Source organism: Tiliqua scincoides, chromosome 2 (assembly GCF_035046505.1).
Source record: "Tiliqua scincoides isolate rTilSci1 chromosome 2, rTilSci1.hap2, whole genome shotgun sequence".
Lineage (NCBI taxonomy): Eukaryota > Metazoa > Chordata > Lepidosauria > Squamata > Scincidae > Tiliqua > Tiliqua scincoides.
In genome coordinates, this window is record NC_089822.1 from 16,106,882 (window position 1) to 16,132,175 (window position 25,294).

The 25,294-nt window shown below is 42.9% G+C and overlaps 1 protein-coding gene across 3 annotated transcripts in view; it reads right to left on the reverse strand.

The window, feature by feature from the left end:
* Positions 1-25,294, reverse strand: part of CPLANE1 (ciliogenesis and planar polarity effector complex subunit 1) — a 114,028-nt gene that overhangs the window by 80,624 nt on the left and 8,110 nt on the right. For 2 of the 3 annotated variants that reach the window (XM_066615227.1, XM_066615228.1), the window contains exons 1-8: positions 19,896-20,039; positions 13,619-13,774; positions 10,870-11,618; positions 10,145-10,356; positions 9,545-9,625; positions 7,479-7,643; positions 6,321-6,476; positions 1,242-1,470 (exon numbers count right to left, since the gene is read on the reverse strand). In XM_066615227.1, the coding sequence (XP_066471324.1) occupies positions 1,242-1,470; positions 6,321-6,476; positions 7,479-7,643; positions 9,545-9,625; positions 10,145-10,356; positions 10,870-11,618; positions 13,619-13,774; positions 19,896-19,964 (1,817 nt within the window). In that variant the 5' untranslated portion in view covers positions 19,965-20,039. Of the gene's footprint in view, positions 1-1,241; positions 1,471-6,320; positions 6,477-7,478; positions 7,644-9,544; positions 9,626-10,144; positions 10,357-10,869; positions 11,619-13,618; positions 13,775-19,895; positions 20,146-22,668; positions 22,852-22,963; positions 23,068-24,442; positions 24,600-25,294 lie in introns of those variants that run through there. The other variant, XM_066615229.1, reaches the window with a different exon arrangement.

Sequence of the window (25,294 nt, forward strand, 5' to 3'; positions counted from 1 at the left end):
GGCTTCGGTATCCACAGGGGATCCGTTCTTGGACCCCCCGCTGATAGCAAATTTTGTGGATACTGAAATCTACTATCTTCGTCCCATTAACTCCTCCAAAGGGGATCAGAGCTGCACTCTGGTCCCCTCCAGAGGGCTTTCTGAAGACCAGAGAATCAGCACGAGTCTGCCCGCTGCCTCTCCAGGTTTCAGAATAGCTTGGTTTCCCAAGGGAAACCAGAAGTGACGTTTTAAGGCATTCTAAGGCCTACAGAGGCCTTCCAGGGGCTTCCCCGAGCCTTAGAATGACTTAAAAGGCAAAAAAAAGTCACTTCCAGTTTCCCTCATCAAACCAGAATTATTTATTTGCCTCTCCAGGCTATTCTGAAGCTCAGGGAATCCAGCAGAAACCTCTCTGGGCTTCAAAAAGCCCTCTGGAGGGGACTGGAGCACAGCTCTGTCCCCGTCAAAAGACTCAGGTAGAGCTGAGTCTGGTTCAACACAGCACCACAAGACCCGCGTTGAGCCAGATCCATGGATGCATAATCCATGGATAAACAGGCTCCAGTTGTATTCTCCAGGAGGTTTGCTCCTTGGTAGTGCTTTCCAAATTATCTTCAAGGAATGCTTCTGATATATTCCAGCCCCTACCAAAGCATTTGACCAGCAGTTTACCTCTCCCCAACAATCAAGGGTGGAAGCAACTCTGGAAGAGAAGGAAACTACAAGTAATCCCTCTTCCTCACTCCTCTGAACCAACTATGAAACTAAAATTGAAAAGGAAGGAATGAAAAAATCCTGGAAATAGAACATCTGATGCAAAGATTGTTCAGGAATGCTTCTCTGTTATATTTTGCAGTGGTCAGGAAAAATGATGATGATGATTAAAACATATTATACTGCTTTTTTAAAACAGACACATGTTTACAAAGAGGTTTACATAGCAAAATAAATGAAATATAAATAGGCAAAATAAAAGCCTTGCCTAGCTCCTTGAATAGGATAAAACCAATTAAGAACTGGAAACTCAGTTGCTCTCCATTCCCTATAGTCTAAGAAACTGCCCTGCAGGCACAAAGGAGATAAACTCAGTAAGACTATTTCGCTTTTGCATTAAAAAAAATATTTTAAAGAGAAAACATAAATAACAAAAATGTCTAAAGCAGTCAGCTGAAATTCTCAGATGTTATATAACAAGATGCGTTATATGCAGAATGACCAATATAAGATCCAGCTCCATCATTTCTGCAAGCATGACTCACCGTAGGAAGCCATCATGATTTTGACAGTACAAATGATAAACCATTCCAATTGAAACAGCCATTTTCCAGTCTCCAAGTTTATGTACTAGCCAAACAGCTTCTGGAATTAGCCCACCAACAAGCAACAAATCAAGAGCATATTCAACTGTCCAGACACAAGAGAGGTTGAGGTCCTTAACTGCAACTGTGACTGCAGAATGTTGCAATGGAACAAAACGATGGCACCTATCTAAGATACAAAAAAACGTGTTAGTTTCAAAGCCTCTGGGTTTGCATTGCTGACTCCAGGGGTATTTTGAACCTAGTCTTCGGCATGCTTACTTGGAAATAGACCCAATTAGTTCAACTGGACTTTCTCGCAATTGGGACTGGCTTTGAAAGAGGTTTGGAAGCTGCAGTTGGCACAGGATGCTGCAGACCAGGACCATTCCACTGAAGCACACAATTCCACTGTTGTTTGATCCACACAGGCTCTCAATCTGGTTCCAAGTCAATTTCAAAGTGCTGGTTATTGTCTTTAAAACCTTAACTGGTTTGGGGCCAAGGTATTTAAAGGACCCTCCCACATGATTATAGAATGGTCAGCTTAACATCAGTTCCAAGTAAGATGGTGGAATGTCTCATCAAAGATAAAGTCTTAAAATATATAAATGAACAAATCTTGATGAGGGAGAACCAACATGGCTTCTGTAATGGCAAGTCGCGCTTCACTTTAAAAAGGTCAACAGACATGTGGATATGGGAGAACCTGTGGATAGCATATATCTGGACTTTCAGAAGACATTTGACATGGTCCCTCATCAAAGGCTGTTGAGGAAACTTCAGTCAGGGAATAAGAGGGTAGTGTAAGGTCATGCACATTGGGGCAAAAAATCAAAACTTCACATATAGGCTGATGGACATACAGGCTGGTGGACAGGTCAATGAAAGTGTCGACCCAATGTGCGGCGGCAGTAAAGAAGGCCAATTCTATGCTTGGGATCATTAGAAAAGGTATTGAGAACAAAACAGATAATATTATAATGCCATTGTACAAATCGATGGTAAGAACATAAGAACATAAGAACAGCCCCACTGGATCAGGCCATAGGCCCATCTAGTCCAGCTTCCTGTATCTCACAGCGGCCCACCAAATGCCCCAGGGAGCACACCAGATAACAAGAGACCTCATCCTGGTGCTCTCCCCTACATCTGGCATTCTGACTTAACCCATTCCTAAAATCAGGAGGTTGCGCATACACATCATGGCTTGTACCCCATAATGGATTTTTCCTCCAGAAACTCGTCCATTCCCCTTTTAAAGGCGTCTAGGCTAGACGCCAGCACCACATCCTGTGGCAAGGAGTTCCACAGACCGACCACGCGCTGAGTAAAGAAATATTTTCTTTTGTCTGTCCTAACCCGCCCAACACTCAATTTTAGTGGATGTCCCCTGGTTCTGGTATTATGTGAGAGTGTAAAGAGCATCTCCCTATCCACTCTGTCCATCCCCTGCATAATTTTGTATGTCTCAAAGGCCACACCTGGAGTATTGTGTCCAGTTCTGGTCACCGCATCTCAAAAAGGATATAGTGGAAATGGAAAAGGTGCAAAAGAGGGCAACTAAGATGATTGCTGGGCTGGGGCACCTTCCTTATGAGGAAAGGCTACGGCGTTTGGGCCTCTTCAGCCTAGAAAAGAGGCGCCTGAGGGGGGACATGATTGACACATACAAAATTATGCAAGGGATGGACAGAGTGGATAGAGAGATGCTCTTTACACTCTCACATAATACCAGAACCAGGGGACATCCACTAAAACTGAGTGTTGGGAGAACTGACAAAATAAAATATTTCTTTACTCAATGTGCGGTTGGTCTGTGGAACTCCTTGCCACATGATGTGGTGATGGCATCTGACCTGGACGCCTTTAAAAGGGGAATGGACAAGTTTCTGGAGGAAAAATCCATTACAGGTTACAAGCCATGATGTGTATGTGCAAACTCCTGACTTTAGAAATGGGCTATGTCAGAATGCCAGATGCAAGTGAGGGCACCAGGATGCAGGTCTCTTGTTATCTGTTGTGCTCCCTGGGGCATTTGGTGGGCTGCTGTGAGATACAAGAAGCTGGACTAGATGGGCCTATGGCCTGATCCAGCGGGGCTGTTCTTATGTTCTTATGGTTTCTGCTGGATTAGGAACTGGCTGAGAACCAGGAAACAGAGAGTGGGTGTCAATGGGCAATTTTTACAATGGAGAGAGGTGAAGAGTGTGTGCCTCAAGGATCTGTCCTGGGACTGGTGCTTTTCAATCTGTTCATAAATGACCTGGAGACAGGTGAGCAGTGAGGTTGCTAAGTTTGCAGATGACACTAAATTTTTCCGAATGGTGAAAACCAGAAGGGATTGTGAAGAGTTCAAACTGGGAGAATGGGCAGCAAAACAGCAGATGTATTTCAATGTAAGTGTAAAGTAATGCAAATTGCGGCAAAAAAATCAAAACTTCATATATAGACTAATGGGTTCTGAGCAGTCTGTGACAGATCAGGAGAGAGATCTTAGAGTGCTGGTGGACGGCTCGATGAGAGTGTCGACCCAATGTGTAACGGGGGTGAAGAAGGCCAATTCCATGCTTGGAATCATTAGAAAAGATATTGAGAATAAAATGGCTAATATTATAATGCCATTGTACAAATTGATGGTAAAGGCATACCTGGGGCATTGCATCCCATTCTGGTCCCCACATCTCAAAAAGGATATAGTGGAAAAGGTGCAAAAGAGAGTGATCAAAAGAGAAGAGAGTGACAACAGAAAATACAGGTGTGCACCACTTTGCAACACCGGGATTGCAAAACTGAAGACCATGTGTGTTTATCGGGGGCACATACCAATCTTCTAAAAGCAAGGGGAGCAGATCTGGTGGGTTGTGGTGAGCCTCCCAGAGGCAGCGCAAATCCATGCACTGCCTGTGCAAGGCTCAGACTGAGGGAAACGGCGTCTCTCGTGAGATTTCCGGATGAAATGAAATCGGAAGTCGCGCAAGAGACGCAATTTACCTCAGTCTGAGCTCTGAAGTGTCACTGACTCTGGAAAGCACAGATGATCCTCAGGTGGGGAGGGGAGCATCTCCTTCCCTGCAGAGGGTCCGGATTGCCTAAAGCACAAGTCCTGATCCCCGCTGTTCCAGTCAATCAATCAAAACTTTATTGGCATTAACAAAAAAACCAGGGTGTAAAACAGAAAAACATCCATGCACATCAGAATCAACTTCTTGAGACAATTCTTGTCTCCTGTTGTTAAGTGGCACAAGACTGGGTATTTCTTTACCCAGCATGTAAGTAATCTGTGGAACTCCTTGCCACATGATGTGGTTACAGGCCACATCAGTTTACAAGCTGCGGTGAGTATGTGCAACTTCCTGATTTCATTCTTGACACTTCAATAATTAGTGAAAACTGTGCTTTTTAGGTGGGTTTTCAAGATGGACTGATTACTGCACCCTGCAATTTTGACTTTTGCCACTATGGTGCATTATTCTTTTGTGCTGCTTTTCAATACAGGCATCCCCAACTCATTTGATAGGTTAAGGACTGGATCAATAATGAAAAAAAGAAACAGTTGAAAAGCAGAACCCTGCCTTTTTTAGTTAACAAATGTTGCTTCCAATGCTTTTTTAGCGAGCAAATTGCAAATTTATAATTATCTCACCTTTCTCCCACACCAAAGGGAACTCAAGCTCGGCTAACAATAAAATCGATACATAAAAACAATACTATATTAAACATATATATTACAACATTAAAACAATCAAAACACCCAGAATTTCGACAATTAAAAATCATTTAAAAGCACTAGCCCGCAGTGCCAATTAAAAGCATTTATAAATAACAAGGTCTTGAGGCCCTGCCAAAAAGACTCCAAAGAGGAAGTTGTTCTTAATCCCAGGGGAAGGGAAATTGATAAACAGGGCACCATCACCAAGATGACCCTATTCCTAGCCGCCACCCCCTCACCTCTACTGGAGGCAGCACAGTCAGAAGGGCTGCCTCAGATGACCTGAGAGGACAGGTAGGATTATATGGATGAAGGCGGTCCCTCAAATACCCTGGACCCAAACTGTATAGGATTTTAAAAGTCAAAATGAACACTTTGAATTCAGACAGTGTAGCCACTTAAGCAATGGCCTTACTGAGTTAAACCAACTGAGTTAAACCAACTGAGCCCCAGCAACCACACGGGCAGCCATGTTCTGCATTAGTTTCAGTTGCCAAACTGTCTTCAGAGGCAGCCCCACATAGGGCCTTTTTTATCTTGCAAATTTCTGCTGCCACACAGATTTCTGTAAAGACTCATTAACAGCTTTGGGAATGAGAACAGGCCTAAAGCACATGAGCTAAAGCACAGACACACTCTCTCTCTGTCTCTCTGTCTCTCTCTCTCACACACACACACACACACACACACACACACACACCCCAAAACAGTTTGAACCACTATGTCATATGCAGATCAACATGGGGAAAGGCAATTTTAGCCTTTAGAACAGCAGAGAGAGGTTGAAAGAGTAGAGCATGCTTTGATGACTGACTTTGGGGTATAACTGAAATGTGTTGAAAAAGTAGATCCTTGAAAAACGAGCTGTCAGAAAGCGGGGGGGGGGGTATCTGTACTGCATTTTTAACAAATGTTTTAACTGTTCTACCAAAAACCACTTGCAGCTGAGAAAGCTTCAGCCAAAAAGTGGTATAAAAATCTTATAAATAAATAAGTGTGAATTGTGGCCTTTATCATGCAGGATATCATTTTAAAACTATATTTTGGGGAAAGAAAAAATTGTCCCATGGTCCCTTTACAGTTTTTAATACTTCCTGTTCTTCCTGCCCTCCTCAGGGCAGCAGGCTTTTTAAAACTTAACAAAGGAAAGAAGGAAAAGGACGAAAATGATGCTAAAAATTGGCACCAATTTTGTGAGGTGGCAGAAATCAGGTTTTGATGGAAAAACAACTATTCTGCTGAAAATTCCAGAAATAAGAAGTGCTTAACTATGGCTGGACAGATTGCCTTTTGACAGTAAACCAAGAAGAACAACATGGACAGAATACCTGGTCTGATATGAAGCGGAGGTAAAACATCAATACAATGGGGAGGAAGTACATAAATTGGCTCATTAGTGAAATAGGAAGCCATGAATCTTCCCAAAGACTGAATCACTGCCAGAGCAGCCTCCGTATGAACATCTCTTATCATCTGTTCAGCATCTAAGATAAAAAATATAAAGAGTTTGACATAATGTGTTCTGTAAGAAATCACTGAGTGGATTAGTACTATCAACCAGTTTTGCTAAACAAAGGAAAGGAAAGGAAGCAAACATGCATTGCTTGTTAATTGCTCTAAAATTATATAGGCTTCCATAAACAAAGTTCTAGACATCTCTAGAGTATGTCGGCTTGCATCTCCCTCACTAGATAGCATGTACTTGTACTTCACTTTGTCTGAATCCTCCTTAAGAAATTAAGTGATTGCTAGACCTGGCTTAGACTTTATGACTTCAATGGAATTACAGGGCATGTGGTATAGATACCACAAGAGATAAAACTCAATTGGATAACCTATGAGATAACGTATAGGATAACGTATAACTGCATTGAATGAATGCAGTTTTGCAATCTGGTCTTTTTAAATAGCTTACAATCTGTATGTAAAATACAGAAGACAACTGTTTCCCACCAACTATATATTAATACAGTATTGTACAAAATTATTAAACTACTTATATACCATTTTTCAATAAAAAAGTTTACAAAAAGATTTACAGAAAAAATAAAATAATTAAATGGCTCCCTGCCCCAAAAGGGCTCACAATCTAAAATGATGCAGAAGAACACTAGCAAACAGCCACTAGAAGAGACACTGTGATGGGATGAAAGGGATAGTTGTTCTGCTCCTTTGTGCTAAATATAAGAGGAGCACCACTTGAAAAAGTCCCTCTTTATTTTATATTTTTATAATATTTTACAGGAGGCTCACTGAGGGTTAAAAAAGAGCTTTCAAAAATAACTAAACTGAAGATGCTTAATCTGTTATATAGCAAGAACCTATTGGCCATACAATAAAAATGATATAAAATATAGGTCGGAGGATAGCTCTTTTTACAACTCTAATAAAAGGCGCTATAACCTTCAACAGTGGCATAAAAATTACATAAATGCATTGTATAAGTAACTTGTTTTTGTAAACCGGTTTATTCTTCATTTACATACCTGGCACATCACCCTTCTCTGTTACAGAGATTCTGGCCTTCTTGAGAAGTTCACTCACTATATGATCACACAGGCCCTGAGCCTCACTTAAATTGTAGTGATATAGATGGCAATATAATATAGCAAGATAATATCGAGTTTGAAGGTAAGGCATTCTTTTTCCTCCTATAATAGAAAGAAAAATAATTTTTCTAAAGCAAAATAAATAATCTTGGGCATGTAATGAAAATATCTGGGAGCAGCAATGCTGCCTGCGCCCTTGCTCCCACCAAGCCCCCCACATAAGCTGTCAACCCCCCCACCCCCCACATATGGTCAGTGAGTATTATGCCAGGGTCACCTAGACAACTGAGTAGTGCACTGCTACTAAACCAGTTGCTACTCCACAGCTAGCACTGCAGACAGTAGGTAGGCACCAGGCAGGTCCTGGAACTACTTATGCCCCTCCTAAGACAGGCTTCTTGGTTGTTGGGACAACAGGGACATGAGTTAGGTAGGTTCTAGGCTGGAAAGGGGGTGCAGCTGCACGTAAGGCAGGCCCCAGTAAAAAAGGTTCAGTGCAAGGCAGCAGCAGCAGGGTGCAAAGCTGAGGGTTCTGTCAGTAGACCAAGGAGGCTGATCTAGGGTCAGGAAGAGGTAGTTGATGTTGTATAAACCCCTCCCCTCTGCAAGCCAAACTGAGCAACAGGGAAAGGCTCTCTAGGTCAGGCAACAGGATCCTTCCTGGGTGGATGGATGGATTTCATGCCACCTCCCAAATGTTACTTCCGAAGAAGCATAAGTGTTTAACTTGTAATGGTGGATCAAAGAAGAAAATGATGTCCAAATAGCTGTTCTAAAGTTCTCTAGCAGTGACACACTGGTTCTGAAAACCACATAGGTAGCTGCATTTACAAGTAGAAAGGGCAAATATACCCTTTTCAGATTCTGAGGGACAAGGATTCATACACAACAGAAATACACACTTTGATTCATTACAACAAGGTAGACTTGGAGACCCTCTTTCCAAGATGGGTGGAAAGAGACAAAGAGGGAGTCTGATGAATAAAACTGTTTTGTTCAAAGGATGTGAATCCTGAGAACTCTGTGGTTACCAAGGATGTGCCATTTCCTTTCCTTGGCCTTACTGAGGCAGAACGTTAGGAGGATGAGGTTGTGAAAGCAGTGAAACATTTAGCTGATTTTTTGAAGGAAGGCCAGGTCCACTAAGAAGGTAACATTGTCATTCTGAAAGATGCAAAATTTGTTCTTTCCCAAAGGAGGCCCCAGGTTGGATACTCTGCAAGCAGATGCAATGGCTACTAGGAAAAAGACCTTCCAGGAAATGATCCACAATGGAACCAATTTTAGAAGTTCAAAAGGTGATTTCATGAGTTTCCAAGAGGAGAACCCGTGGACTATCCTATGGTAACAGAAGCAAAGCACCTCTATGGAACTGCTTGATATAAATGTGCAACACAATAAAAGATTTCTTAGTTCCTTGTGGGACCAAAGAGAGAGTTGAGTTTTGGCACTTCAGTGCGTTGGCACTAATGCCTTGATCAAGTCCTTCCTGCAGGAATGCCAGAATGGCTGAAATAGAGGCTGATGCTATATCCAAGTGCTTGCACTTGGTCCAGTGAAAGAAGGACCTCCAGGTGGCTTTATAAATTCCAGGCACAGAGGCCCTTCTGAACACCATCAGAATATCCAAAACCTTTTCAGAATATCTAGGTCTCCTGCAGCTTGCTTGCTCAGTCTACACATGCACAAGTGTTCCAGGTTTGGATGGCAGTAGGGACCGAGATTCAGACGGTCTGGGAGGGAGTGGCCACAGGCTACAGTGACTTCTACCTGCTCAGGTCAGATTGTTCTAAAAACTCCAGCCAGAAGGGCTATGGGAAGGAACACATATAGGGATGCCACGAGCCACAGAAGAGTGAGAGTGCAAGGCATGCTATTTGTTCCCTGACTTGGTCACATAGCTAGGAAGCTTATTGTTCACTTGAGACGCAAAGCATAATTTGCTTTAAAACCTCTGATAGGAGGCTCCATTTCACTTAAACCAGATTGTGATGACTCCTTACCTTTTCCTTTTGTTTCCTGGAGAGCTCTCTCCCATGCCTCCACAGATTCTTTGTAAGAGCCTACTAGAAATTGTTCTTCACCTTAAAAAACAAAAAAACAAAAACAATAACCAAAAACTAATATGCAACACATGGCTAAAGAAATAATTTATAAATTATTATACCACAGAAAACACCATAAAGCTCTAGGAATGATCTATGCTACTTTCTTCAGCTACAGGATGCATATATGCATTAAAATAATCAAAAGGCATTTGAGGAAAAAGAAAACATTTAATAAAATCTAGATTTTCTATGTTAGAAATTGTTTCACAAGAATACCACCTAATGACTACAACATGCTTCCCAAACGCCAACAAATTCCAAATGCTAACTGAAATACTGGTAACCAACACGCCCTTTATCCTACTGTTGCTATTATTAGCATTATTAGGAATATTTATACACCACTTTTCACAACTGGAGAAAAAACTTCACAACACAGTTTACATACCAAAATAAAAGAGTGCTGTAACAACATAGAATTAAACGCATTGCATTAAATGTTATTTATAAACAGTGACTGAATTAGCTGATGACTGCTTCTTGCAGGATACTAACCAGTCACAGGGTTGAGTTTCAGTGTTTGTTCTAGTCTTTCTCCTGAAGACTGTAAGATTGCTTGTACATGACCTGCCAGTGCTTCAGTCATTTGTCCTTCCTGTACAATTTGTGTTTCAGTTTCTGGTGTACTTGAGATGTACACTGCTTTATTTAGCTGTGCTTGATACCAAAGGACATGCTTATACAATAGCCGCCACATTGCAATTAACCTAAAGTTCAGAAACAAACATTCAAAAATCAGATTGTCTTTGGATTAGCATTTAATGGAAAGGGGTGTTAATTTACAGCACAATCCTATGCATACTTGGAAATAAGACCCATTGAGTTGGGTCTTATTTTCAGGTAAGTGAGGGTAGGATTGCAGCCTTAATGGAGTATGATGGGTTGGATCCAGAGAACAAGAAGCAGAAGGACTTCAGACAGTGTTACTGTCGCACAAATGGAAGACTTCACAAAACAAAAATATCTGAAGGTATACTGAGGAAGCTCTTGTGCAAGAACATCTCTAGATCAGAAATAACTTATCTTTAATGCTCTTACAGGAGGTCAGAAACAGGTCTTCTGTGAGCAAAGCAGGATCTCTGGATCCAAGTCAGCATTCTCATTTAAAAGATTTTATTCAGAATACAAATATTGGTGAGCTCATATTTATTTCTTAAAAGGCAATGCAATTTTTTTAAGAAAATCAACTTTTTTTAATGCACATCAGAACAGGATCCTACCTCTTTTCACGATTCTCACTCAGGTTTACAGTTGGAGGAGAGAGCTTCAATATAGAATTCAACGCAGAAAAATGTTGTTGGCTGCTCCAATCCATATCTTGAAACACAGGCACAACTATAGAATCTAGCTCCACACTGCTAGTAACATCCAGGAATGCCAAAAGTACCTCATACTGCGGCACGTTCTTGCTATTTAAACAATGAGTAACCATCTTCAGCAGAGCAAAGACTCCCAAAAGACTGTTGGAAAACAGCTGATTTTGCTGTTCAGCAAGCATCAGTTTTATCGTCTGTAATGTCAGTTTCAGCAAATGCCCCAGGGTCTGACTGTGCTTCCCCTCCCAACTCAACAGAATCAACAACTGCTGGAAACATTTTAATACACAATGTATCCAGGATTTATTCTTGAAGGAGCTATTCCAGTGTGCAACCTTAAGTTCTGTGTACTGCAAAATACTAAAAAAGTGTGTCATACAACGTATGGTACAAACCAACAGTGTGTCTCTAGATCCTTCTATGCTTCTTGAAATACCTACTCTCCAAGCGGCAATTAAATTTTTTTGAATACAGTTCAATTCCAGAGTTGTGCCATCTCTTTCTCCAGTTCCATCCACTGCATGAATAGTGTCAAACGTTGATGCAAATTCCAACCTGCCTTCATCACTTACAAAGATATTTGCTTTTTGGCTCTCCAGAATAAAGGAATGACTTTGAAAGTGCTTGTCATCATCGGAGTCTTCATCATAATCCTATGTTGTGGAAAAACATTATACATCATCAAGAGATGTCTATTTTGTGATATGATTATAAAAAATAAACAAGCAATAAAGGAGTTAAGACAAAAATTCTTATTCCACAGTACAGTAATTTATTTAAAACATTTATACCCCACCTTTCCAGAAGCTCATCTAGGATTAGATTAGTAAACAAATCAAAAAGACAAAATCATGGTATGAAATGGAGACTATTTAATCAAAAAAAGAGTTGAAGACCAGATTGCTTGTAGTGTATTTAAGAGAGAAGTATGTAAATGGTCTAAGACAGTGCTACTCAGTGTGGTGGTGTGAGGACCACTGTGAGCCATCTGCAGGGAAATTATAAAATCTTTTATATTTTCACATTGCGAACTTGAGTGCCCATCTTGAAAGGAAAGTCTGTGCTTCTCTGTACTGGGAGGATAGCTGCTGATTGGAAAAGTTCTCATGAGAAGGCACCTGGACTATTAAGCCTTAAAGGCTATGTGCTGCATTTATTAATTAGAAATTGGCACCAGCTGGGTGTTACAGGAAGGGAGGGGGCAGGATGCTCCTGGACACATAACTCTCTAACCCAATCCTCAGCTCTTAGCGCTGGTCAACCGCCAATGCTAAGTGTTGCAAATGTGCAGTAAGGCAGGTCTGCAGCTCTCAGCACTGGTCCAGCACCAGTGCTAGCTCAGCCCTGGCCGCAGTCATCCAAACCGTTGAGTGGCGGAGAGGTAGGTGGGGGCATGGCAGGAGGTGGGGAGTTCAGGGGCAGTGGGAGGTAGGGGTGGGCCAGGAGGCAACATGGCAGGGAGGGAGTGGGGCAGAAAGCAGGCGGGACCAGAGAAGGAGGAGAAGAAGGAGAACTGGAATATTAAGGAGTGAGAAAGGAAAGTGGAATGTGATGCCCCAGCTTAAGGATGGCAGTTAAGCTGCACTATGGACAATGGATGACCCACCGTGCCAGAAGCATAAAAGTAACAAAAAGGCAAGGTTTTTTGAGGAGTATTATTAGATCACATCTTCTAAAGTGCATACAGGCAACACTTCCCTGCTCTGCTTTATGTTAAACAAGCAGTGTGCATGAGGGTGATTGTAGTGAGCTTCTCCTCTTCTCTGCTGCCTCCCCAACAGAAATCCACTGCTCTGGATCTACTGCCTAAAGGCTGGCAAATAGCCAGCTACTTGACGATGCATTCTGGGGCAAGTATTCTGTTGCATTTAATTTGGATTCTAGTATACATGGATTGTACTGATTATTCACTGTTCAGGATCTGGCCTTGGGTAAAATCAGACAAAATTATAGTTGGACATCCCCCTAATTTTTACCCCAACTTATCCAAGGGTTGTAGAAAATTCCATTATTTTTGGCTCAAAACCTACCCTTGACTTATACCCCAGTATCTACAGTATTTATTTTATACTATCCACATAGATGCACACCATTTCAGTCAATCTTCAATGTATTAAAATGGAACATCTCTATGAGTATACTACACTAGGTAGATAAGCTCCTAATTATTACAGTGGAGAATGTTAGTTTTTCTGATCTGCTATGTACCAGTGCAAATATGATAAAAGACACTGGTCCCTGGCACATTGGTAAAAAATACTGCTGGTCTGCCACATAGAATAGTTTGAGAAGTACTGGTAACATACAGTAAACACTGAATGAAGGTATCTTCATCTACATTCAGAACAAACTGCCAGTATGTTGCATATGCCCATTGCAAAGCAAACCAGGAGTCCTATGCCATGATTCACCTTATGAGCACATGGAGAATGTGGGAACTTTTTTCACTGCCGAGGACATCTCTCCATATATTGGATGATAATGTTTGAAAGATCTTCAATACTGTTATGTTAAACTGCTGGCAACCTTGGGCATAAAATACTAAATCTTGACATTGAGGAGAATAAATCTACTGGATTTTTTTGTACTGTACTTTTATACTAAAACATATTATACATATATCAAAACTCATTTTAAAACTATTGCAGAATACCTGTAAACCTGTTACTTCTCCATTTTGCTCTGTTATCCCCTCTTTTTGCAGAAATTTTGGAATGGCAGACAAGGCAGAACTTTGGTTTTGATGATATTGTAATAGATTTGCTCTTAAGGATGACAGTGATTGCAATGGCTGTCGTCTCCCTTTAGACTGTGAGAAAAGAACACTTTAATACAACAAATATTATTGGTTTATCTCTTCTGAGTTTGTAAAAGATGCAGATGAACAGCATGCTGAAGCTGGTATGGAGAGAGGATCACAAGAAATATAGCCAGTGAGAACAACCAAGAAGGAACATAATGATCATGATCTTGTTAAACATTAAAACCAACATACATTGTATACAATGTTGAAGTTGCAAGCAGCAACATTTCAAAGGAACTGAACGATTAGCTACATTTTGAATACAAACACAGGCTGCAGCTCTACACGCCTGTAAGTAAAATCACTGGGCTTCCTTTTCAGTATGTGTGTGTAGACAATAGGATCATGGACAAGCACTCAAGACAACCAGCATAATATCCAGGGACTTGGACAAGGCTTAAATTAGATATATGACAGACTGCAGAGCACTAAAGAAGAGCTAGCAAAAGGTTATATATTTGTACTGTAAAAACTCCATGAAAACAGAAGAGAATCTTTGGAAGTTATGAGCATTGTAGGTCCTTTAGAATAAGCAGATGTGAAAGGGGGAAAGTACTGAAACACTTTTTCTATATAGAAGCAACCAAAAAATATATAAAAACTTGGATCAAAGTGAACTGCATGAACATGACCAACATGTCATGTCTAAGTTAGGTCAGCAAAACCCAGTATAGGCACCAACAACACTGTGAAACTCTCATATTAATCATTCCCTTACGTTAGAGCCTTGAGTTTCAAGGTTCAACTGCATGACTTTCCCCAAGCGCAACCCCTTCTCACTTCAATGGTTGCAATCAGGAGAACCTTCAGGGCAGGTGAGGAATTAGGGAGCCAAGGTGCAGAGGGGAAGTTAGCAACCATGGATCTAAACACCAGCAACTTGCAACAGGCTCTTGGGATCTTCAGAATGCTACCATTCACTCTTATCGAAGAAAAACTGTAGCTCTCAGGGCTACAAAGGAATACACAATGATCAAAAGAATAAAAGTAAAAATAAATTCCCCTACATTTCTCTGCCCCATTTACACATAGTTCCCCCAAAGAAGCTGTTACTTAACAATATATTGAAATCTCACTCCATCCTGCCACAGAGCAAAAGGCAGAAAAAAGAGCCAGTAATCTTCTCATCCTGGTAACTTCAAAGATGGTGCTGATGTGTAGGAATAATGCTGCCAGTTTCTCACTTATAGGCTATGCGTCTGACTCTGTACACTGCACTAAACAAAGTATTGGGAAGCTGCAGATGTTATTTGTTCTTCCACCAGTCCGCTTAACTGTTCTCTTCCCCAACTTACCGTGGCCAGCAATAAGTTAATTATGCACCTTAGTAGACAGGAGGGTGGGCAAGAGGACTGGGCAAAGGTGCAGCAATTGCAATTACAGGGCCTCAGGGCATTTACAGGAAAAACAGTTTTTACTCAAGAAGCTGGGAACCCCTATTATAACTGTCAGGTTAGGTCAGCAGGGGAGGATAGCAGAGTGGCACGGGAATGTAGGGAGATAGCAAAAGAAGCAGGCGATCCCAAACAGAGCCAAAGGAGCAGACACAGCCTTGTTTGTTGCAGAAGCATGTATTGGTAAAAGGATCAGGCAGAACAGTAGTCAGTCATACAGTCCAGAAGTCAGGGATACAGCAGGTCACAGTCATGAGAAGGCAGTCCAAATCAGTACACAAACCAGCAGCACGACATGCAGAAACTCCACCACAGTAACCCAAATCTGGTGTCTGTTCTTGCCCCCATATATACCAGGGCAAGCCAATCAAAGTACGGCGACCTCATAGTCACAAGACAGTCTTGTGACCCACTCCGATTGGTTGTCCAGTGGTGCACTGCACCATTCCTCCATAGCCTACATGACTCAACACTCATTTCTCCCCAGTTCACATGAGTCCCACCTGCAACAGTGCAGTTGATTGCATCAGCTGTGCTGCTTTGCTGATTGCTTCCCACCAGGAACTTCCCTCTCTCTGCAATCCTCCATCAGCCCCACCCCTGCTCCCTCTCTCTGCAATCCTTCATTAGCCCCACCCCTGCTTCCTCTCTCTCTGCAATCCTCCATTAGCCCCATCCCTGCTTCCACAATCTTCCTTTCTGCCCCTCCACTCCTTCGTCATCCCCCAGGGGCTGGGGATAAGAACAGGTCCTCAGTTTGGCTGTATGTGCCGTAAGAGGAGACTAAACAGCCACCGGGTAGTTGGGACTGGTCAGCCTGGGAAGGCAGCTCATCTGAGAGAAGGAAAACTCTGATCCCAAACCTCTACTGCCTTGTGGCTACATCCAGTTATGGAAAAGGCTTCAGGAGTCAACCTCGAGGCAAAATCAGGAGCTGGAGTCCCTGAGGCAGTTCATGGCTGAACACAGTCACGTTCTGGCAACTCCTGCGACGCCGCTGGAACCAACCATATTGGCTTCTGCCTTTCCATTGGACCATTCCAGCGAAGTGGAGAGGGGGGATTTGCTGCATGGGTAACAGCATATCCTCCATAACTTCTTTACCCAGGCTTTGCGCACTGGAGAGGACACTCCAACTTCGCCATACGGCGTCGGCACAACACGGGAAGCAGCAGTTTACCGGTTATAAGTCTTCGCTCGATTGGCGTAGAGCGTGACGCCAGGGGCTGCTTCTGACGGTGGGAGAGATCATTGCATCTCATTGGGCAGCTACCGCCCGCCTTAAGCTGGGCAGTCCCCAGCCAGTAAGGTGTTGCCTCGCCACGGTCCGTTAACCTCATGGGGTGCATGGGGTTTAGGGTGAAAACCGACAAGCGGATCGACAACTCTGCACCATGCAACAGAAAACAGAAAACTCCTGCCCTAAAACTGGGCACCTGGAATGTAAGGACAATGACACCTGGCTTCTCTGACGACCTGCAAGAAATAGACGATGCACGCAAAACAGCTGTCATCGACACGGAGCTGAGCAAACTGCAGATGGACATCATCGCCCTTCAAGAGACTAGGCTGCCAGATTCCGGATCTATCAAGGAGAGAAATTTCTCATTTTTCTGGCAGGGAAAACCACCAAACGAAACCAGGGAACATGGTGTTGGCTTTGCGGTCAGAAATACTCTGCTGGAATCCATCATCCCACCTACTGTGGGAAGTGAAAGAATTTTGTCCCTGCAGCTCTAGTCATCAGCAGGACCTGTCACACTCATCAGTGCTTATGCACCGACTCTGTCGTCTCCAGCAGAAGCCAAAGACAAATTCTACGATGATCTGGCCACCACTATCAAGAAGATCCCTGTAAAAGAGCTATTATTCTTCCTCGGCGATTTCAATGCTAGAGTTGGTGCTGATAACAGTTTGTGGCCCACTTGCTTAGGTCAGTTCGGCACTGGGAAGATGAACGAAAATGGCCAACGCCTGCTAGAGTTTTGCTGTCATCACGGTCTCTGTGTCAGCAACACATTCTTCAGAGTCTCTTGGAGACACCCAAGATCAAAGCACTGGCACCAGCTCGACCTGATTCTCTCCAGACGCTCCAGCCTTCCCAGCATCAAGATCACACGCAGTTATCACGGTGCTGCCTGCGACACTGACCACTCCCTGGTGTGCAGCAGAATGAAACTGCAAGCAAAGCAACTGTACCACACGAAAAAGGAAGGAAGACCTCGCATTGATACCAGCAAGATCCGGGATCAGAGAAAAGTGGAGGAATTTGCACAAGCACTTGAGGAATCTCTTCCAGGCCTGGCCGACGCAAACGCATCCAACAGATGGGAACATTTCAAGAATACCGTTTACAACACCGCCTTGTCCATATTTGGCAAGAGGACCAACAAGACGGCAGACTGGTTTGAAGCCCACTCTGAGGAGTTGACACCAGTCATTGAGGAAAAGAGGAGAGCTCAAGCAGTATACAAGGCCTGTCCCAGTGAGTGCAACCTGCAGGTCCTCCGAGCTGCTCGCAGCAAAGTCCAGCAGGCTGCCAGGAGATGTGCTAACGACTACTGGCTCCAGCTCTGTTCCGAGATACAGATAGCAGCTGACACGGGCAACATCAAGGGGATGTATGATGGTATCAAGCAGGCCCTAGGTCCAACACAGAAGAAAATTGCCCCTATGAAGTCTGCCGCAGGCGAGGTCATCCAGGATCGGGCGCAGCAGATGGAACGCTGGATGCAGCACTACTCTGAGCTATATTCCAGAGATAATGTAGTCACCGAAGAAGCGCTGAACAACGTTGAGTGTCTGCCTGTGTTGGAGGAGCTTGACAGTGAACCAACCCTAGAAGAACTTCACGTGGCCCTGGACTCCCTTGCCTTTGGCAAGGCACCAGGAAAAGACAGCATCCCTGCTGAAGTCCTAAAGTGCTGCAAAGAGATCATCGTCACTGAGCTGCATGAAATCCTCTGTCTCTGCTGGAGAGAAGGTGGGGTACCTCAAGACATGAGGGATGCAAACATCATCACGCTGTACAAGAACAAAGGTGACAGGGGTGACTGCAACAACTACCATGGCATCTCTCTCCATAGCGTTGTAGGAAAGTTGTTTGCCCGAGTTGCACTAAAGAGGCTCCAGGTACTTGCAGAGAGCGTCTATCCAGAATCGCAGTGCGGATTCCAAGCCAACAGGTCCACCACTGATATGGTATTCTCCCTTAGACAACTGCAGGAGAAATGCAGGGAACAACGACAGCCACTCTTTATAGCCTTCATAGATCTCACGAAGGCTTTCGACCTGGTCAGCAGGGACGGCCTCTTCAAGATTCTCCCCAAGATCGGATGTCCACCCAGGCTCCTCAGCATCATCAGATCCTTTCACAAGGACATGAAGGGCACTGTTGTCTTCGATGGCTCCACATCAGACCCCTTTGACATCCGAAGTGGCGTGAAGCAGGGCTGTGTTCTTGCACCAACCTTGTTTGGGATTTTCTTCGCTGTCATGCTGAAGCAGGCCTTTGGAACTGCAACAGAAGGCATCTATCTCCGGACCAGATCAGACGGAAAGCTCTTCAATCTCTCCAGACTGAGAGCAAAGTCCAAAGTCCAGCTGAAATGTCTGCGTGACTTCCTCTTTGCCGACGATGCAGCTGTCACTGCCCACTCTGCCAAAGATCTCCAGCAGCTCATGGATCGTTTTAGCAAGGCCTGCCAAGATTTTGGACTGACGATCAGCTTAAAGAAAACACAGGTCATGGTTCAGGATGTGGACTCACCTCCCTGCATTACAATCTCTGAGCATGAACTGGAGGTTGTCCATGACTTTGTGTACCTTGGCTCAACGATCTCCGACACTCTTTCTCTCAATACCGAGCTAAACAAACGCGTCGGTAAAGCAGCTACCACGTTTTCCAGACTCACAAAGAGAGTCTGGTCCAACAAGAAGCTGATGGAACATACCAAGATCCAGGTCTACAGAGCTTGCGTCCTGAGTACACTTCTGTACTGCAGCGAGTCATGGACTCTCCGCTCACAACAGGAGAGGAAACTGAACGCTTTCCACATGCGCTGCCTCCGACGCATTCTCGGCATCACCTGGCAGGACAAAGTTCCAAACAACACAGTCCTGGAACGTGCTGGAATCCCTAGCATGTATGCACTGCTGAAACAGAGATGCCTGCGTTGGCTCGGTCATGTCGTGAGAATGGATGATGGCCGGATCCCAAAGGATCTCCTCTATGGAGAACTCGTGCAAGGAAAGCGCCCTACAGGTAGACCACAGCTGCGATACAAGGACATCTGCAAGAGGGATCTGAAGGCCTTAGGAATGGACCTCAACAAGTGGGAAAACCTGGCCTCTGAGCGGCCTGCTTGGAGGCAGGCTGTGCAGCATGGCCTTTCCCAATTTGAAGAGACACTTGGCCAACAGTCTGAGGCAAAGAGGCAAAGAAGGAAGGCCCATAGCCAGGGAGACAGACCAGGGACAGACTGCACTTGCTCCTGGTGTGGAAGGGATTGTCACTTCCGGATTGGCCTTTTCAGCCACACTAGACGCTGTGCCAGAACCACCTTTCAGAGCGCGATACCATAGTCTTTCGAGACTGAAGGTTGCCAATATATCCCACCAGGCCTCCTGCCACATCCTGGCTAATAACAATCTCAAGCCTGGGATGCCAAACACCTGACAATAACTGCCAGAGAGCAAAAATGTAGCAAAAAAAATAAAAGAAACAGCAGTACCTTTGCATTAATCAGACTGTGATGCAGTTTATCAAGCCTCTGGGCTGAATCCAGTAGCAATAACCTCATAAATCCAGAGGGTGAAAAACTGTCAGTAAATCTAAGAACTGTAACTATGTATCCATCAGAGGCAATGAGGTATGGTAAACTTGGGTGTGATGTTACAGAAAATCGCTGCCTCAAGAGATCTCCTTCAGAAGCTGAAGAATCATGAGAGTGAGTTGAATCTTGCAACAAAGAATGCTGTGATCTATCAGAAAAAAAGAACATATTCTTAGAAAAAAACAAGGAAACAAACAGACTCTTCTAATACAGACACACCAAGGGGACATTCCAGTCCCTTTCCAGATCTATCCTCCCTTGTGCTAGGGATCCCCATACCGGGTCCCCCTCTCTCACTACTCCCCTTTCCACATGTGCAGAGCTGCATGCACAGGAGAGGAACCAGATCATGACTTACATTGCCAGAAAATATTTTTAAAATGTGCTCAAGAAAAGCAACATCTTATAGTAATGGAAGAGACAACATCCCTCCATATTCCAAGTCAGATGTGATATTTCACAGCAACATTGATACCACAAAATGCAAAATATGCAACAAAACAGCACAAGGAAATGGAAATGAACATGGAAAAGTAACAGAAGTCTAACAAAAAGACTTCTAGAGTATATTTGCACAAAGAGGAAATGATGTTCAGATCTCTTTTATACAATTTCTTTGGAATTTAATTTGGTAGAAATCCTGGGGGTGTCCAGTTAAAGATTTGGGTATTAAGTATTCACAAATAAGTATGTTTAATATCCACCTCATCTTTCAGTACACTTAGGGAATCCTCAAGGTGCCTTAAACTATTTAAAACCACCAACAATAAAGCACAGAGATGGCAGTCAGAGCAAGCACATAAGATTTTTTAAAAAGCCTATTACTTAAATACATGACAGATCAAGTGCATAATCACCTGCCTAAAAGCTAGCAGTGGGGGGGGGGGTCACTGGGCTTCACAAGTCAGGAACTTTCACATTCTGGGTGCCGCCACAAAAAACACCCTGTTCTGCCTCTCAGTCAACCGGAGCACAAATAGCATAGGCCACAAAGCAAGGTCTCACATGCTATTTGGAATGGGTAGGCAGACTCTTGAGGGAGAGGACAATCCTTTAAAAATTCTGATCCCAGGCCATTTAGAGCTTATTTCTGGATTTTGACTATCAGCATCTTCGGCCATGATCCTGCCCCTATTAACAGCACAAAGGTTCTGAATGTGCACAGGCACACTGGCAACTTTCAATGCAGCGCTCCAGATCTTGGGAGCAATATACCCTTTGTTCTGCAGTGGCATCATAGTCCAGCAAGTCATGGCAACTCAAAGTTATTCCATCATGTCCCATTAGACATCCAGCAGCAGAGTCTACCCACTTCAACCTTTGTAGGCTACCTATACCAGCAGCAAGGTTCACCGAGTGTGTGATAGTTATGGGAGGGTGATGGGTTCTCTCATGAGGACAAACTTTATCACTAGGCTGCTGACATTAATCATAGGGACGGTAGACTTGGTCATGTTGCACTTGCCTAATCACCTCCAGAAACTAATGCAGACTGACCACTGATTTGTCTCTCTGATGACTGCCAAAAGTCATCATACTATTCTAGCATCTGCACTGCCAGCACAAGCTACTCTCTTCTTCCAACCTTATCACTGGCTGCTCAGTAACAACTCCCTGATGGTGCTTAGCTGCTTTCCCACTATGACTGTGAAGTTTCTAAACACTTTGCAGGAAGTGTCATGGCCTAATTCAGCCATTTTCAATTACTGTGCCGTGGCACACTAGTGTGCTGTGAATGGTCTGCAGGTATGCCACAGGAGTTTGGGGGAGTGTCATTGATTAGTAGGGCCACTGGGGGATGTGAGTCCCCAACAACAACATGGTGCACCCTGTTAATTGTCCAAAAAATGATGGTGTGCCTTGATCATTTTAGTACTTTGTCAGGGTGCCTTGAGATGAAAAAGACTGAAAATCACTGGCCTAATTGATTAGCAGAATACCTCTAAAATCTAAAATATAATCACTTTAAGATATTATTGTGCATGGTACTGCAGGAGAAAAAGCAATACAGAGGAATACGCAATACCAAGGAAAGAGGTGAGGAAATGGCAGACTGGAAGGATAACTACATTAAGTATGGGACTGGAGCTAGCCTGAATGTTCTTCATTCAGTAAACAGAAGTTGGATCAACTGATCTGGGTGCAGTAGACAGCAGTGTCTCTCATGTTCTACAAGTCTGGTTTTTACAGAACGTTTGGTGGTGCCTATGTAGACTTGACTGCACTCACAAGGTATCCTATACACGCCAGGGATGAATAGCTGTTGACTCCTATTCTTGGGATTTCTAAGAAGTTGCAGGATCAATCAGCAATAGCACAGCATGCAATAGAAACAAGGTCATCAAGTAAATTTCAAAGCAATACAGGTTCTTTCTAATAATAGATTTTATTTCCCAAGACGATTTTATTTCCCAAGACTCCTTTTTAAAAAAACAGGAGCCTAATAGTTATTTGAATAATGTATACTTACATGAAGAAAATGTCATTTGTTCAGCAGGACAAAGCCATTTATTAGAAATAGAAGAGAACTATGAATGAGAAACAGATATTGAGAAGAAAGACACAGAAAAAGCAAAATAATTAATTGGACGGTGCAACATTTAAAATAGAAGAGCATTTTAGAAAGAAAGATATGATCGAATGATTTTTTTAAACCCCCTGACGACCTCACCTGTACATTATTAGAGGATGCAGAGGTATAAATTCAGCCGGTCCAAATTCTACAGCGCACCCATAAGTAACTAAAGTCAGCAATTCTCCCAAACAAGTCATTAAGATTAATGAACCACGTTTTAACATGCAAGCCAAAAAAAGGTTATCAGGAGTCCAACTCATGTCAGCAATCCAATAGGACCTAAAATAGTACAAAAAATGACACCTTCAGGACTCAGCAATCAACTATTGACACAAGTTTTAAAAAATGTATTTCCTTTAAAAAAAGATTAATGCTAATTTCAGATACTTACCTTAGAAGCTTTGATGGAATTTTGTGATTCTTGCTACCACAACCTTTAAGACTTCCAGAAACAGTTACAAAATTCATTGTGTTCATGAACAAAATCTGAGTTGCCTGAAAACATGAAAAACAAACACATATTTAATGTACCACATAGAATGGTTAACTACATGCCCACATAAGGGCATAAGAAAGGAGAATTTTTTCATTCTTCTCAGCGTACTTCTAGTTTTTAACATGAATTTGTTAGATTAACAAATCTAGATGGGGCTGAATGTTCACATAAAGACCTAATTGCATAACAATTCACATATCCCCATCATTAAGTGACACACACCTGTATTTGTTTATCATTTCTTAACTGCCTGTCTCCAGAGATTCAAGGTGGTTCACAACACAAATTAAAACACAATAAAAGTCATTAAATACTTTTTAATGTCATTATATACAGCATACTACCAACTTTATCACCAACAAATGACAAAACAAAATGACAAAAACAGTCAGAAATAATCACAGGTTTGCCTAAAGAAATACATTTTCAGCCAAAATGAACCTCTTGCAGGAAAAAATTGATAAGGGAGGGAGTCACCTTTGAGAATATAACACATTTTTTTAATTGTTATATTAAATGTTTGTAACTACCACTCTTTTTCCTTGCTGTTACTATGAGAATGACCAACTGCCCAGGAAAGAACAGAAGCACCAAACCAGTGAGGTGCACTCATCGCTACTGCCATCGCCACCTACTGCTGCTTCTCCAACTGGACCTAGACTCCTCCTCCCTTCATAAGGGTCAGTATACTATCAACTATTCTGTGAAGAGGAGGAAAAGCTACAAAGGCAAGAAATTTTTGTTTGTTTCAATGAGTTGCTATTCTAACAATTTCTGCTGTGAGCTGTTCTGGAAACTTACTGACTGAAGGGATGAATGAAGATGCTTTAAATAAATACATATACAGTGGGCTCTCCTTAACCACAGGCTCAGCACCCTCAGATCTGCAGGGTGCCAAGTCCACAGCTGGAGGGCCTCAGAAGGCCTCCCAGACTCAACTGGAAGGCATTTCCAGTTTGCACCTTTCAAGCCTATCTGGGAGGTGTTCTGAGGTACAGGGAGGCCACAAGCAGCTTCCCTGCATTTCAGAAGGCTTCTCAGACAAGACTAGAAGGCACTTCCGGTTCACCAGCACAAACCAGAAGTGCAGTCATGTCTGGGAACCTTTTGAGGAGGCCAGGAAGCTGAGCGAAGCCCCTGGGTATGTAACTGTGGCAGTGCCCCCTATCATGGATTTCATTATCTATATAATTTGGTACCTATGGGGGGTCCTGGAATGGATTTCTCGCAGATACTGTGGGCTCAATGTATACAGTAATACCTGCCCTTTCTTGAAGCCTTTGCCAGACATCGTTCTAAAGTAGTATACAATGCTTAACAACAGGTCACATTATCAACAGGGCCACTTTTCCAATAGGCAATGACCATTTGTACCTGTAGATCCTTTTGATTGACACAGACTGCTAGCACAAGCCCATCACTTGAAAACGCAGTAAGCAAAGCACCTCTTGATTTGACAGACTCACAGTGAGGAATCAGACTAGGCAGAGAACATGTTTGCTGTGCCCAGTGTATCTGACATGGAAAAGAGCTACATGAAACAAAAATAAATACATAAATAAACCAAAGGGATAATCAATAATCAATGCAAGATTTCTCTGCTCACTACAAATTTATGCTATGGGCACAGGCTGATTTAGATAGGCCTATCACAAGGGTACTTGCTACTATCTATTATTGCCGCTGCTGCTGCTGCTGATTCTTGGTTTTGTTTTCATGCTTATTGTTGTTTTATTATTTGTTTGTGATAGTTATTAGTAGCCTTTTGTGTGTAGGAACACGGGATATAAATAATTCAATCAGTAAAATTAAATATAGGCATCCCCCCATTTACACTGGGGATGCGTTCCAGGGTCACCCCCCTCGTGAATATGGAAACTACAGATAAAAAGGGACCCTATGAGTTCAATGTTCTGCACCCCACCCCACCCCACCCACAAATATTACCGTCCATTTTCTTCTTTAACAACCAAGAATTTTCCTGCTTTTACAGAAACTATAAGAGCAAAACAACAAGCAGGCAGGCAGCCTGTATGCTAGGGGAACACAGTCAGAACATTAACCGGTAGCAGGAGAACCACAGATACATAAAACTACGAATGTCAGATCTGCAAATTTGGGGAGGGGATGCCTGTACACTGACAGATGTCAACTGAACAAATGTACACAGCTGTATTAAGCTGTTACAAAAACTGGATTATTACTTTGCAATTATAAAATGACAAG